The following is a 13398-nucleotide window of genomic DNA, read 5'->3' on the forward strand; positions in this document are numbered from 1 at the left end:
CTGCCAGGCTTCCGCCAGGCAAAAGCAATCGATTCATCGTCACGTACTCGCGCGTCCGGTCGGAAATTCCGGAGTCGGAGGTTTGGTTCCGGAACGCTAGCTGGCTCTGGGGGCTTAGGGATTTAAATCGTGTTTATACTCGTCAAGAGATATGGTAACCAGTAGCTCCCATGTTCTGCGCCTTGGCCAACATCTTCTACCTGTGACATAGCCGCTCGATAAAATCAGCTATGGGGGAAAAAAAGTAAAGTTGGAGACAGTTCCTATGGCTATTTGTGTCCGTTGTCTCCTGATCTTTTGGTCTTACTATATACCTCAAGTATTCTATTAATACACAATATTTAAAATAGGTAGGATAAAACTACCAATACTTTCTTATTCCCTATCTTCTATTTGCACCTGGAGCGACATTTTTTTTTTTTGGTAACTAGCAGCACATAATTTTTCCATGAATAAGTTTTCTTCTACATAACCGTATTTTCTTAAACTCAAAAGGCAAGGGCAATGTGATAGAGTATAAGGAGCACAGAAAAAGTTCTAGTTCTGGCTTCAAATCTTGAGTGTTAATACCCAATGCTATTTACTAGGGACAGTAACTGCACATCTCTAAGTTCTGTTTTAACATTTTTTAAATGTGTTAGAAATGCTGAGCCATAGCGATCTGATCCAAGAGCCTTTATTTGATGCTGCACTGAGAGGCGGGCTGAGTCGGGTCAACTTCAGCCCCAGGGGAAGGCAGGAGTAGGGTTTTTAAAAGAAAAAGCACAGGTGTTTGTGAGGGGATAGTCTCCTGTTCTTCCAGGAGGGTGCCTCAGGGTTCCAGGATGTGAGCCGGGACAACGGGTTAGGTAAAGGGCGGGCTGTTCCCAGGTACAGGAGGGTCAGTCTGACCACCGGCCATTGTGGCTGGCGCCAGGTGTCTGTTGTGCTCTGTGGGAGTTTCAATTAGGCCTCGGGCTACCAGGCTAGTCGGGGGCAACTGAGTCATAGGCAGTCCAGGGGGTTGGAAACTGGCCTGACCAGGTCATTAGTAGTCTAGGGGGTGGGGATCTGGCCTGACCCTTTCAAAGTGGAGGGAGGTTATCTAAGCACTATTGGACTTCTACTACAAAGTGTCTGGTGAGTACTTAATATTACTAGTATTTTTATGTGAATCCTTGAAATTTTGATGATGTCCTGGCCATGATGGGTGCTCAGTCAAGTCTGGCAATGGTTATTCTCCCACTCATTTGCAAAATTACATCAGAAGAAATTTTTGCTGGACTTTCTCTGGCTTCTCTTTCTTGGAGGATAAGAGATTTAAACACACACACTCTCCTAGGAAATGTGTCAATGCTCTTCAATCATGAACTCAACAGGACCAACATTGGAGAGCTTTCTCCTCTGGATTTTACTCTTAAAAGTCCATCTCAACCTGCAGTTGTCTTTGGTAGTGGTCCTCAAACTGTAGTCTGGCAAGGCCTGCTGTTTTTGTAAATAAAATTTTACTGGAACACAGCCACACATTTGCTTATATGCAGTGTATGGTTGCTATCACAGTAAGACTGCAAAAAACCAAGGCCCATAAGCCTAAAATATTTACAATCTTGTCCTTTACAAAAAAGTTTACAGACCCCTGGTCTTTGCTGTTCAAATTGTTTCCTTCCTTTGGTGGATTAAAAATGATTACAAATTATTTGCACTACCTCCCATCAAGGGGTGGAGTTTACATGACCTCTCCAATGACTCTGCATGTGACCATGGCTTGGTCTGGCCAATAGGACAGCAGCAAATGTGGAAAATGCAAAGGCTTGACTAGTGCTTTCCACATTGGGACTTGCCTTCTCGCAACACTTCTAAGATACCCTCACCCAGCGCCCATTCTATGAAGATGAGAGGCGATGTGGAGAACCAAGGCATGCCAGCCAATAGCCAGCACTAACAGAGAAGAGAGGCCATCTAGGACTACCTCCCCCTGTTCTGCCATCAGATGAATTCAGTTGCATGTGACCCCAGGTGATATCAGGAGAAATACTCAGGCAACCCATAGAATCTTTTTTAAAAATTTATTCAAATATGGTTGTCACTAAGTTTTGCAGTGGCTTGTTATATATAATTGATACCTGATGCCCGTCTTCTTTGCCCATCAAGGGGGAAGATGGCCATTCTGTGCACACTACAGCTATAGACTGACACTTTGACTCCACGTCTGCACTATGCTGTGTGACAGAGCAACAGTGACCAGCGTAAATTGCCTTTTCTGTTCACATCGGTTAGCTACATGCTGGGTAACTTCAGCAAAAGGTCAATATTCAGTTCCAACAAGTCCCTTTTTATCATATGGCACAAACCCATTTTTGCCTTGTATGTATCTTGTAAGCTTTTGGGGGATGAAGGGGCCACCAGTAAGATACTAAAGGTTGGCAACTGGCTTCAAACTTTGTGTATAAATACAGAATGGTACTGATACAACTGCTATTTTTACCCAGTGTAGTCAACCCCCTGTTATCCATGATGGAAGAAGGCTGGGCTAGCAGGGCTGAACCAAATTCAGTATAATAGAGTTTAATTTTCTGGGATGGTGAATAGTGGACTCTTCATTGGCTTGAAGTAAATTCCCAAGTTTGGAACCAACTAGCTATGAATCTTGAACAAGTTTTTAACCTCTTTAAGCCTCGAGTTACACAAATGGGATTACCGATACTACCGGGATAGTTGTGAGAATTTGTCGGCATTAGTTATGTCATTATGCCATTAGTTATGCAAAAGGACAGCCCAGTGTAGTGCCTGGCACCATGAAGAAAGGGGACAGTATAGTCCATGGTTATGTAGGCAGGTTCTAGTTGTAGAGCTTGGGCAAATCACTTCATCTTCCTAGGCCTAGGTTACCTCATCTGCAACATAGGGATAACAACAGCAGTTGTTGTGAGGTTTAAATGAACACATGCTTAGAACACTAGCTGAAATATTGGAAAGAGCTGAATAATTGTTAGCCATTTATTAGTCGTACAGAACAGTACCCTTATCCTTAGCTCCTTAGTCAAAGCTAAGCCTCAAATCAATCATTTAGATTCCTCTTTCTTCTTTCCATTGTTCTGTCAGAGGTACTACTATAAGAAGTTGGGGGGGGGAATTATTCAACAATCTCCAAACTGAGGTGGAAAAATTATAAAGATTCACTTACAAATGCAACACGTTTATTGAATGCCATCACTGAGCGAGGCACAGTTAGATACACTATTGTCTCATTTGCTGTATCTGGTATCAAATACCTATGGAAGCAGAGGGGCCACATACTAATCTGACAAGCTCAGGCGAGGCCTGCGTGGCAGCCTTACAAACTCACACCTAAAGTAACCACAAAAGATGGTCTGAAATTGAAACATACTAACTAAAAGCAGTTTGTGGTGGGTAAGCACGTCCTAGGCCGGTGTCTTCCCCTAACAAAGGTCAATCTTTACCTTAACTGAGCCTCTCTGTTGTCTTTTTTCATCTGAGATAACAGACCCTTGGACTGGCAAGATAATTCCCTTTTATCCAGACCCCTCAGGGCACACTCTCCCACCAGAGCAGACCTCTGGGGATCCTCTCATTGTTACCTTGTTCCCCGCACACCACCTATATGTGCTGTAAATGTTCAGTCTTAACTACGGTGTACCCACCATGTCAAAGAAGTATGTATCTCTCCATTTTACTTGTTATCCAGTCCCAGAGATTCTTCCACTTTGTCTTCTTCCACCTCCCTAATCTATCACCAATGGATTTAATGTAACCCCTTAGGTCCCCTCCTTTGATTGTAACATATAAAACAAGGTGCCAAACATCCATTCTCCAGAGCATTATCTCAACTTGCTCTGGAGGTTGCTTTCCAGCAACTGCCGTCATTTCAGCTCAAATAAACTCACCAAAAATTCTCTACGGGTTTAAATGTTTCTTACGTTGACATAGCAAAGCTTAAGACATTTTCATCTATTTTGATGGTCTCACTAACGTATTTAACCTGTAATGATACTCTATTCCCTAGAAGATACAGTTTTATGCCCAAGTGTCTTCCAAGTTGGCTACAGAGCATCTATTTGCTATTTAAATTCAGGCATGCAATGTCACATTAAGATCAAAGTAGAAAGGAAGCAAAATAAAATAACGCTCATATGGCAAATAATCTTATAAGAAATAATATGGCCTGGGGGTAAAATGCACATATATCCAGTAATAAGAAATTCATACTCAAATGAGCATTGCAGGTACAGAATTAAAATAGAATTCAATTTTGTGATTCCATTTACCAATCTGCAAACTAAGAAGGATCATCTCATTTTCCTGGGATTGGTCAATAAATTTAATGATTACAGTAACTACAAAGTTCTTTTGTAAATGACTGTTAATGATCGACTTGCATTTGAAAACATATTCCAGTCCTCCCCCTTCCCTTTTCACTCTGCAAAAAAGAACGTGAACAGTAAGGACAACGTTTGGAAACAAGACCTACAGTTTGCTATAACTTGATTCTTTAGACATGGCAATGCGTTCTTAGAATATATGTAATTACATTATCATCAAGTACATCAGGTAAGTAGGTCAAGTGCTCTGTAATCCACATATAAATATCATCAGGCAAGAGTCTATGGCAGTTAAGAACTTGGTTCAGATGAGAACAGAATTCCTTCAAATACTGTCTCCCTTTTGATCACAATTGCCCTTTTGAATGTAAGTGCTGGTCTCAAAGATTTGCAGATAAAAGAGAAAACAAAAGGAGCTTACCCCAAGATAAACCTGTAACAGCTGGGAGGTAGAGAGCTTCATAACTCAATCTTCTGCTTCTAGGTGATGTTAGTGAAATACTTTAACATCAAAATCACCAACAAATACTCCCCCACTTTTCGATCATGAAGTTTCTGCTCAGAGTGACTATACCTTATTTATCTTTGTATCTTCAGCACCTAGCACATACTCACTTGCTGAATGAAGGGAAAACCCTCATCTGTCCAAAGATACATTTCAACTGAAGTTGACTAGAATAAAATCTTTATTGGCTCCACGTGAAAGTACATCAACTCCACTCCTCCGCATACTTAAAAAACTTAATGTTCCTTACGTTACTTCATTCTTTAAATATCTGAAGTTGCTTATTTACACAATAAAAACAATGTCCAATGTCAAAAAACATACGTCTCCAAAACAATCGGAATTAGTCTCAGAACTCATTTAATTGAATTTGATATTAGATCTGTCTCAGATTATGTGGCATTTCCCAATTACGCATGATGTTTGCAACACCCTTAAGCAGTCAGTCCCTCTGGTCTTTATCGAAGACCCGGAAGAGAGAAGATGGAAGTGGATTGCGATGAAAAGGATAGTTTTGTATATGTTCCTGTAGTGGATACATTCAGAATATAAAGATGAGCCAGAAAGAGCACCTCTGCCACAAACCAAGTCTGTGATCTGGGTTAAGTTAGCTTGCCCCTCTGGGCCTTGACTTTCTCATTTAGAAAAAGATTCTAGGACGAATCTTTCTGGTTCCTTTTGCTCCCACATTCTACAGTTTGGTTCTAATTTAACAGATGCACAACCTGAAACACTAATATATTTTGCTGGAGATTGGTCAGTCCTTAGCAAATCAGAAGCCAAAGAATGTTCCACTTCTTATTCCACATCCCTACTTGGGGCAGAAGCTCAGAGATGGCCTCTAAAAAGGCCCAGGTGAAATCCCCACTTTTGGCTGGAGCAATGCTGCATGTAACTTAAATGGTGTCTAGGTTAAAATGCCATCGAGCGTTTTTTGCTGCCACTGCACACTAGTCACAATGGACTTTGTTTTATGGGGCCTGATCCCCACACCCAGAGTCTATCGACTTGGCCTCAGTGCAACCTGAGTCAGGATTTTTACAAGCTCTCCAGGTAATTCTAATCTGAGAAAATGGGGACAATTATTGGCATAGAGAAGTGATTCTCAAACTTTAGCTGAATCAGTCACCTGGAGGGATTATTAAAGCAGATTGCTGGGTGACCTGCTTAATTTCTGATTCAGTAGGTCTGGGATAAAGCCCCAGCATCTGCTTTTTTCAGCAAGTTTCCAAGTGATGTTGATGCTTTTAACCAGAGGCCTCACTTTAAGAACCACTGGCAGTGAAGAACTATCATTGATGCTAGCACCTGAAGTCCTCAGTTTAAATTCTGATTCTGTTATTATCATCTACGCAATCTTAGGAAAGTAACTTTATTCTTCTTTAGTGTCTTTATAACAATACTTAGATCTCAGAGCTGTGAGGCATGAACAAATAGTGTTATCAATCAGGGTTTTAGCACAGCACCTGGCACAGAATGCAGTAACAAATATTAATTTCCCTTTTCCATTGTACATGGCTGGATGGTGTGGTTCATTACAGCAAGAGCACAGCTGAAAACCTGGCAGGAAAAGGAGATAGATGACTGAAGCTAACAATGTCTTGGCAGGGTTATATGTATAATATAGGAAAATATAGAAGTACTTTAAGTACACAGTCTTAAAAATACTTACATTCATTTTTTTAAAGCTTTGAACACAGTAATTTAGGTGGTAGAAATAATTAGATACAATCTATAAAGTGGCAGGAATATTAGATTCAATTTATAAACAGCATGGATTTTTTTTTTAATGACCCACAATGGATTCTAATCTTATGTATGATAAGAATCAGAAATAAAAATATAATACCATACCTGCCTAAAATGTTAATATATTGATCTTTAAATGCTATTTAAATCCAGAGAAACCCTAAATTTCTAAAGTGCATCAGAATCCCTATTGTCAACCAAAGCAAAACTTCTACCAATGGTGGGATACGTGTTCTTTATTTACATATAAAAACAAATAAAAATTTAAAAATAGCTTTCCTTCCTGCTTGCCATTTTGTTTCATTTGGTATGTATGTCTCAGGTCCTTCCAAGAGTTACTGTCCGAACCCTGAGGCGAGTCCCAGGAGGCAAGCAGGCCCACTGCGGTGGCGGCACGCACCCCCAGACAGCGGGAGGGCCCCAGGGGTTGTGCCTCCACAGTGGGGCGGGTTGAGGTGACAACTGGAATACTGTCAGTGTTTCTCTGGAACATACAAGTACAATTGTCTAAGTGAGTCTCAAAGGTAATGAACAGTTCAGGCAGGTGCAAGTCACATCAGCACTGCCCAAAGCAAGTTTCTCCCTATAGGACCATTTGACCCAGAGGCAAAATCTTACTGGGATTTTTATTTTTAAAAGCCTTCCCTTTCCACTCTGACCTCATGTCATCGGGTGACAACTTTCTTTCTCCAAATACCTGAGAAAAATGTCATGACTGTCTGCAGATCTTTTTTTTTTTTTCTGCATTGTGTTGTGAATGGTGCCATTTCTTTTACTACTGTTTTCAAGTGTTACTTAACCTGATGAGGTATACTTTTAAGTTCTCATCTACTTAAGAATTCTCATAACTAGACTGTGAGCTACTCAAGGGCCTTTAACTTGTCCCCTCCCTCCAGGGAACGTTCTCAAGTGTCTCAATTCTCAGTAAGTGTTCCCTTTAGCTGTCTGCAAAATATATTTGACACCTACTTCCACTGCCCTGCCCATGCAGCTAATTCCATTTTTATGTGTCTAGGTGTTCTCTTCCCAACTGGAACCACAAAGCCCTTTAGAATGGAAGCTATATGTATTTACTTCTTTGTAGAAGTGTCTTAACAATGCTGATGTCCAATCAACATTTGTAAAACCCTTACTAGATCATCCGTGCTAAAAATTAGACACAACCGGTTGCTTAAGGGAAGGTCCCCGTACTCTTGTTGTCACGATTATAAGGCCTATAGTCTGGCCGGCATATTTGGAAGATGGAAATGATTTTCTTAAAGCCAGGAAATTAGCCTTGGTTCAGCTTTCTTTAGTGCTTTTAAACCAACCTTCAATACCCCCAAAACAGGACAGTTCCCACCTCATTCTTAATCTTAGTATTATTTCCCAGCATCCATTCTTCTGTGTCCTTCTCTCAACATTTCCCTATGAAACTTCCCTGCTCCCTAAAACAAACGGACCTCTTTTCTTCCCCTTCCCTCGAAAATAGTTCATTCATTAAAAGCCATAACTAGTGTTTGGAACCTTTTTCAAAAAACTAAATCCGAACCCTCTAAACTTAACTGAATCAGAAGCAAAGCTGATTTCATGCCCATCCTACCAGGGAGCAGCGCCTGCTCTCAGATTTTGTTTGCTACTAGAAACCGAAAGACTGGCTGATGGCCTGAGAGGGTCTGGGTCCCACGTTGCAGGCGCTATCTCTTCCCATTACAGAGTTTCTCCACGGGCTTGGTCTGGCCCCATCGCTACAGCTCTGACCACAGTCACTCCCGCTGATCCTTTAACAGGACTGTGAGGTACCAAAAAAGTCACTAGGGTAGACCAGAGATTGGTTAAGATTTACCTTTAAATCTCAAAGGTTTTTGAACAGACTGCCTTGCGCAAAGCTAGATTATAGCATTTTATCTCCACTTTACCTTAACTATTATGAGAGGAAATAAGAATTCTAAGATTTTAAATTAATTGTTTCAGTTTCTCTCTCTCTAATGATTCAGGCTGGGCATCCTGTAAGGCTCTCTCTCTCACTCCCTCCGTTAAGATCATCCGTATATCGGAAACCTAGAAACCAGGGTAGTAGCTTTCTACCTCTTTAACTCTCCATAAGGCATCACTGTTATACTATAATTTATGCATATGTGTATACATGTGTGTGTATGTATATATATTGGGTTTTTTAAAAGCAAAAATGCTCTCCCCATTATATTTTGTTTGATATAGGCACTCAAGTATGTAGTTAGAAAGTAAATAAAGGCCACAAAAACTTCCCAAGGAAGATCATTAAAAAGAAAAAAATCCCCTCTACCTCTTCTATCATACAGCTGGTCTTTGAGGCACGCCAGCTAAGAAAATAGGTACCACCAGTGGTGACGGGAAGACTAGACCTTTCCCTCTTTGGGCTGTAGCTGAACTTCTGTTGGTGGCCCTAGTAAAATACAGAACTCCTCATTTGTTCTAAGCAAGTCTTTTCTTCAGCTTTCCTTCAAACAATGCCTTTACTCTGCCATTAGAACACTAGGACTTGCAGATTTTAAACAGCAAGGTTCTGGTTGGGAAGCAGTCTCTTTAAATCACCTGTGAGCTATGCAGAGAGAGGAAAAGATATGGGAGAATGGCAGGGGAGGAGGATGAGAGAAGGAAGAAATGTTCTCTTCATCAGGAGCACTGGAAGAAAGCACGGTTTTCAAAGCTGTTGCCGGTATCGCATGAAGGCCCAGGCTGCTGCCACGGTGAGGGCCAAGAGTGGCACCAGCACCAGAGCCACAGGAATGCCGCTCGGATCCCCTTCCCCTCGATGTCCTGTTGGCCCATTTTGCACCTGTAACTAGAAGGGAAAGAAAAATGTTAACTTTAGTGACCAATGTGTGTTTACCCCAAACGAAATGTCCAGGTTGATATATTACCTGGGTCTAAAGTCTCTAGACTACACAACTCTGCTCTACCTATCAGAGGTGGGGTGGGGGCCCTCTCTGTCCTCACTCGATACATCAATGTCACTGATTCTCTGGAAACAAAACACAGTCTGATGGGAAGGCATTAACTTTCTGTGCTACTGACCAACAGGGATCCCTGAAGTTAAGTCAGTAACGTGTTTCTGCCTTTGTACTGCCTCCATCAAGCTGTATGTGCACCACACCAGGAAAATGACGACACAAGACGAAGTCTATGGATCCCATAGGGATCCTGAAAATTATAGGGCAGGACTGGGGGACACCCATCTTCCCAGAATGCTTACTCAGGAAGATTATCAGTCATCAGAGCGCAATAAGAGGAGATCTGAGCAGTGCTATCTAAACTATCTGCCATCTAAGCATAAACTGCACACAGGTGTAATGCCATTATTCAGAAAGCCTTTCTGATTCTCAAAAGGCACCACTCCCTCCTACGCTGGGGTCCTGTCCTTCCTCCCCTATCATGTACTAGCAGACACAAAGGTGAATCCTGTATGGCATGGAGATAAACAGAATCAGAGGTAAGCAGGTAAAAAGAAATCACACCCAAGCATCAATTTAAGAGAAAATAACTTTAAAGATACATGAACCTGTGTTGCAGATGCCTTCCGAAATCCTTGCTACGAGAGGACTTTTGTCTACAGGCTTCTCTTCCCATCATTCAAATTATAAAGACCTAGGAACTAAGAAGAGGATACAGGGATAGGTGCTGCCTTGACTGACTTCTGAATTTCACTTGCGTTTCCCTGGAGCTTTCCTCTGAGCTTCAGAGCTTCAGTCAGGACAGCCACCGAGCTGATACTGTCAGGGTTCACCGTGGTGACAGGGAAAAGCACAGAGTGGGTGGGTAAGAGAAAACCCACCACCATCTTTCTACTTAGAGTTTTATAAACAAGAACGCTCAATGGCAGACATACATTTTTCCTTCCCTGCTAAAAAAGAAAATGACTGTGGTTGTATTTTTCCCCCCATTTATTTTAATTTGGTTGTCAAACTTTATCTGTAAGGCATGTTTCCTTGAAGCTAGGACCTGGGTTGCAAGAATACCGTTATGAATTTCCTTTAATGGTAAGCAGAGCTCCGGAAGACTCCTGCTAGACAAGCCGCTCAAAAGGGTGGGAGCGGAAGGGAAAAGAGCCAGACACACCCCTGAAGATCACACCACAGGGTTTAGTCACAAGAACAGCACGGAAGCCTGGTGCCAGGCTGCTCACTGCAGATGACACGACACCTACCCTGTGCTGCACCCTCAGGGACACGGCGTAGCCCGCGTTCCGGAAGAGATCCACGGCATCCTGGTGCAGCAGGTTCTTTAGGTCTTGACCATTTACCTGTCACAAACAGCAAGAAAAAGCAGTAAGAGGCAGAATGGAAACTCTCTGAAGTCAGAGATTTACTTTCATGTGACCAAACATTTAAAAAACAAACTCCTACAGAGCAAGTTCCAAGGGTTAGGAGAATGGGTAAAGTCACTTCGAACTCAGTGTAACGTTTTTCATTTTCAAAGCTATGTTTTTCTAGAACTGACGTTCCATGGGCCATTTGAAGAGCACTTAAGTGTAAAAAAAGAAAGAAAGAAAGTAGTCTCCCCTTCCTCTTGGCTCCCACGTGCTGTTTCCCGTGGCGTTCTTTCTGTCTTTGTCTGTCTTCCATGAGCACCAGCCTGGCTTCCTACAGCTGCCATGGTCTTCCAGGGTTCTTTCTCACCCCTGGCACTGCCAGCTTCAACTCTTGAAATGTAACTAGATGAAACTCGCCCACAACGTATTTTGATGTGCTACAAATCTCCTAGCCCCTTCTATTGGTGTTGCTCTATTGTGAGCAATTTCCCTCGATTCCATTGATGCTCCATTTGTATTGTTTCTGTGATGATACAAACTCAAACTGCTAAAAAATGTTTCGGTGTCCATCAGTCCTACCACTTAGAGGTGAGAGATGTGACAGGCTACTGGTATTAATTAGTGTTTTTTACTGTTGGGACTGACGGCGGCCACCAGCGGTATCCATCCTATACTGCACCGAGTGACACAGCACGGCCCGCTTTACCAAGGTCTACATATCTTTCGTGCATCTCAACGACATCAACGGCAACGGCAGCAAAAAACATCTAATATAGTTAATTGGTAGACCCTGTGCTATATACATTATGTATTATCTAATTTAATTCTCGCAATAATCCTATGAGGTAGAAACTATTTTTTATCTTGTTTTCACAAATGAAGAAACTGAAGCTTAGCGAGATTAGGTTATTTACCCAAAGGTATAGTAAGTGTAGGAGCTCGAGTTAGGGTTTTTAAATACCAGAAGGAAGAATAAAGCGCCCTGCATTTTCCTGCTCCTTCTGCACCATTCCTCTCCTTTGACTCACCAACTATTCTTTGCTCAGCTGACGCTCAAATCGTATTAAACCCCCTCTTCTTCACTGTCACCATGTTCCTTCTCCTAGAAGTTCACAATAGTCCTCCCACTCTGTCTCCTGCCAGAATCCTTGGCGAATTCATCTGCCAACAATTCGGCTTTCCCAAATTAAAGTTTCTAGCTCTATTCCATGTTAGTCATCAACTGGCATAAGCCTTGGACTTCACCATCAGGCAGTGAACTCCAGTCACCAGACCCTAGGGCCCCTTTTCAGTCTTCAGACCGCCCCCCCCCCCCATTCTGCAGTTCTCTCCTGTCTTAGTTAGGAATACTTAGCTCTCTTACTTCTTGAACTACTCCTTCCCTAATTCCTTCTTTCTTACTGCCTTCTTAAGGTAAGTATTTCTCAATGTCAGTTGTCTTTTGTCCTCTTATCTTTGCTCCCATGCAATCTTTCACAATTTTAACTACAATCTGCAAGACTCCCAAACCTGTATCCCTACTTCTACTTCTGGATGTACCTATTTCCTGCTGGATACCTACACCTGGAGATTCTGCTGGACCCCAACACTTCCAAGTCCTCTTTATTACTTCCCACAAAACCAGACTATTCCAACTTCCTTCTAATTGGCACTATCAACCCTTCAGACTAAAATTTTGATAATTTGGGGGGGGGGTTTAAAAAACTTTTTATTGATAATATTTTTAAACTCTCTCCACTCTGTCAATCTTCACATACAATATATCACCAAATTCTATAGTCTCATATAATAATATTCCTCACATGCTATTATTTTCTTTCTACTACTTCTCCCTTTAGGCTGTGGATACTTTTAGTTGAACTACTGTAATCACCTCTCTGCCTTACCTTCCTCTACGTCCTCACCTGTGCTACCCTATTCAAACACTATGTCTCCAGATCAATCTTTCTAAACTGTAAGTGTTTTATATCACATTATGGCTCAAAAACAAAAACAGAAGTAGGAGGAGAGGGAAGAGTGCATACCTGACTTCTCATTCTGAGATGCCAAGTCCTCTAGGAAATAGCTGGAACCTACAATATGTTTCCAATTTAATCTCTTATTACTCCCTTTCATATATCCTATGCTCTAGCTAAATCACATAACCCATTGACCCTGGGACCAAAAAAAAACACACATGTATTCTTACTTTCATACCTGTGCTTAAGCTATATCTACCATCTGAATACCCTTTCCTTTTAAAAAATTCTATTTATCTTCCAAGATTGATCTTAAGTAGGATTAGTCTTGGTGTCCACAGTGTAGAAATGAACACAGGGTTTTCTAATTGATGAACTTAGATTTCATGCTACCCAGCACATTCTGATTGGTGGGGGGAGAGGGGGGTTAGATATGCTACAGGGAAGCAACTTTGAGATTTCTTAACTAAGTCATTCTCAATCTTTTAGTTAATTCCTGGGGGGAGAGTATAGGCATGAGAGGCTGATTGTAGTGAGAATACTCACTTAACCAATGTAGCCCATGTGATAACTGTAATTCTCATTTAAAGAAACAGG

The 13398-nt window shown here is 41.7% G+C and overlaps 1 protein-coding gene across 1 annotated transcript in view; it reads right to left on the minus strand.

Moving 5' to 3' along the window:
• Window positions 1-4987: 4987 nt before the first annotated feature.
• SYNJ2BP (synaptojanin 2 binding protein) overlaps window positions 4988-13398 on the minus strand; it is a 38075-nt gene continuing 29664 nt past the window's right edge. The window contains exons 3-4 of the mRNA XM_024567534.4: window positions 10739-10834; window positions 4988-9376 (exon numbers count right to left, since the gene is read on the minus strand). Coding sequence (XP_024423302.1) covers window positions 9236-9376; window positions 10739-10834 — 237 coding nt within the window. The 3' untranslated portion in view covers window positions 4988-9235. The remainder of the gene's footprint in view (window positions 9377-10738; window positions 10835-13398) is intronic.

The sequence above is a fragment of the Desmodus rotundus genome, chromosome 7, assembly GCF_022682495.2.
Source record: "Desmodus rotundus isolate HL8 chromosome 7, HLdesRot8A.1, whole genome shotgun sequence".
In the NCBI taxonomy this organism is placed as follows: Eukaryota; Metazoa; Chordata; class Mammalia; order Chiroptera; family Phyllostomidae; genus Desmodus; species Desmodus rotundus.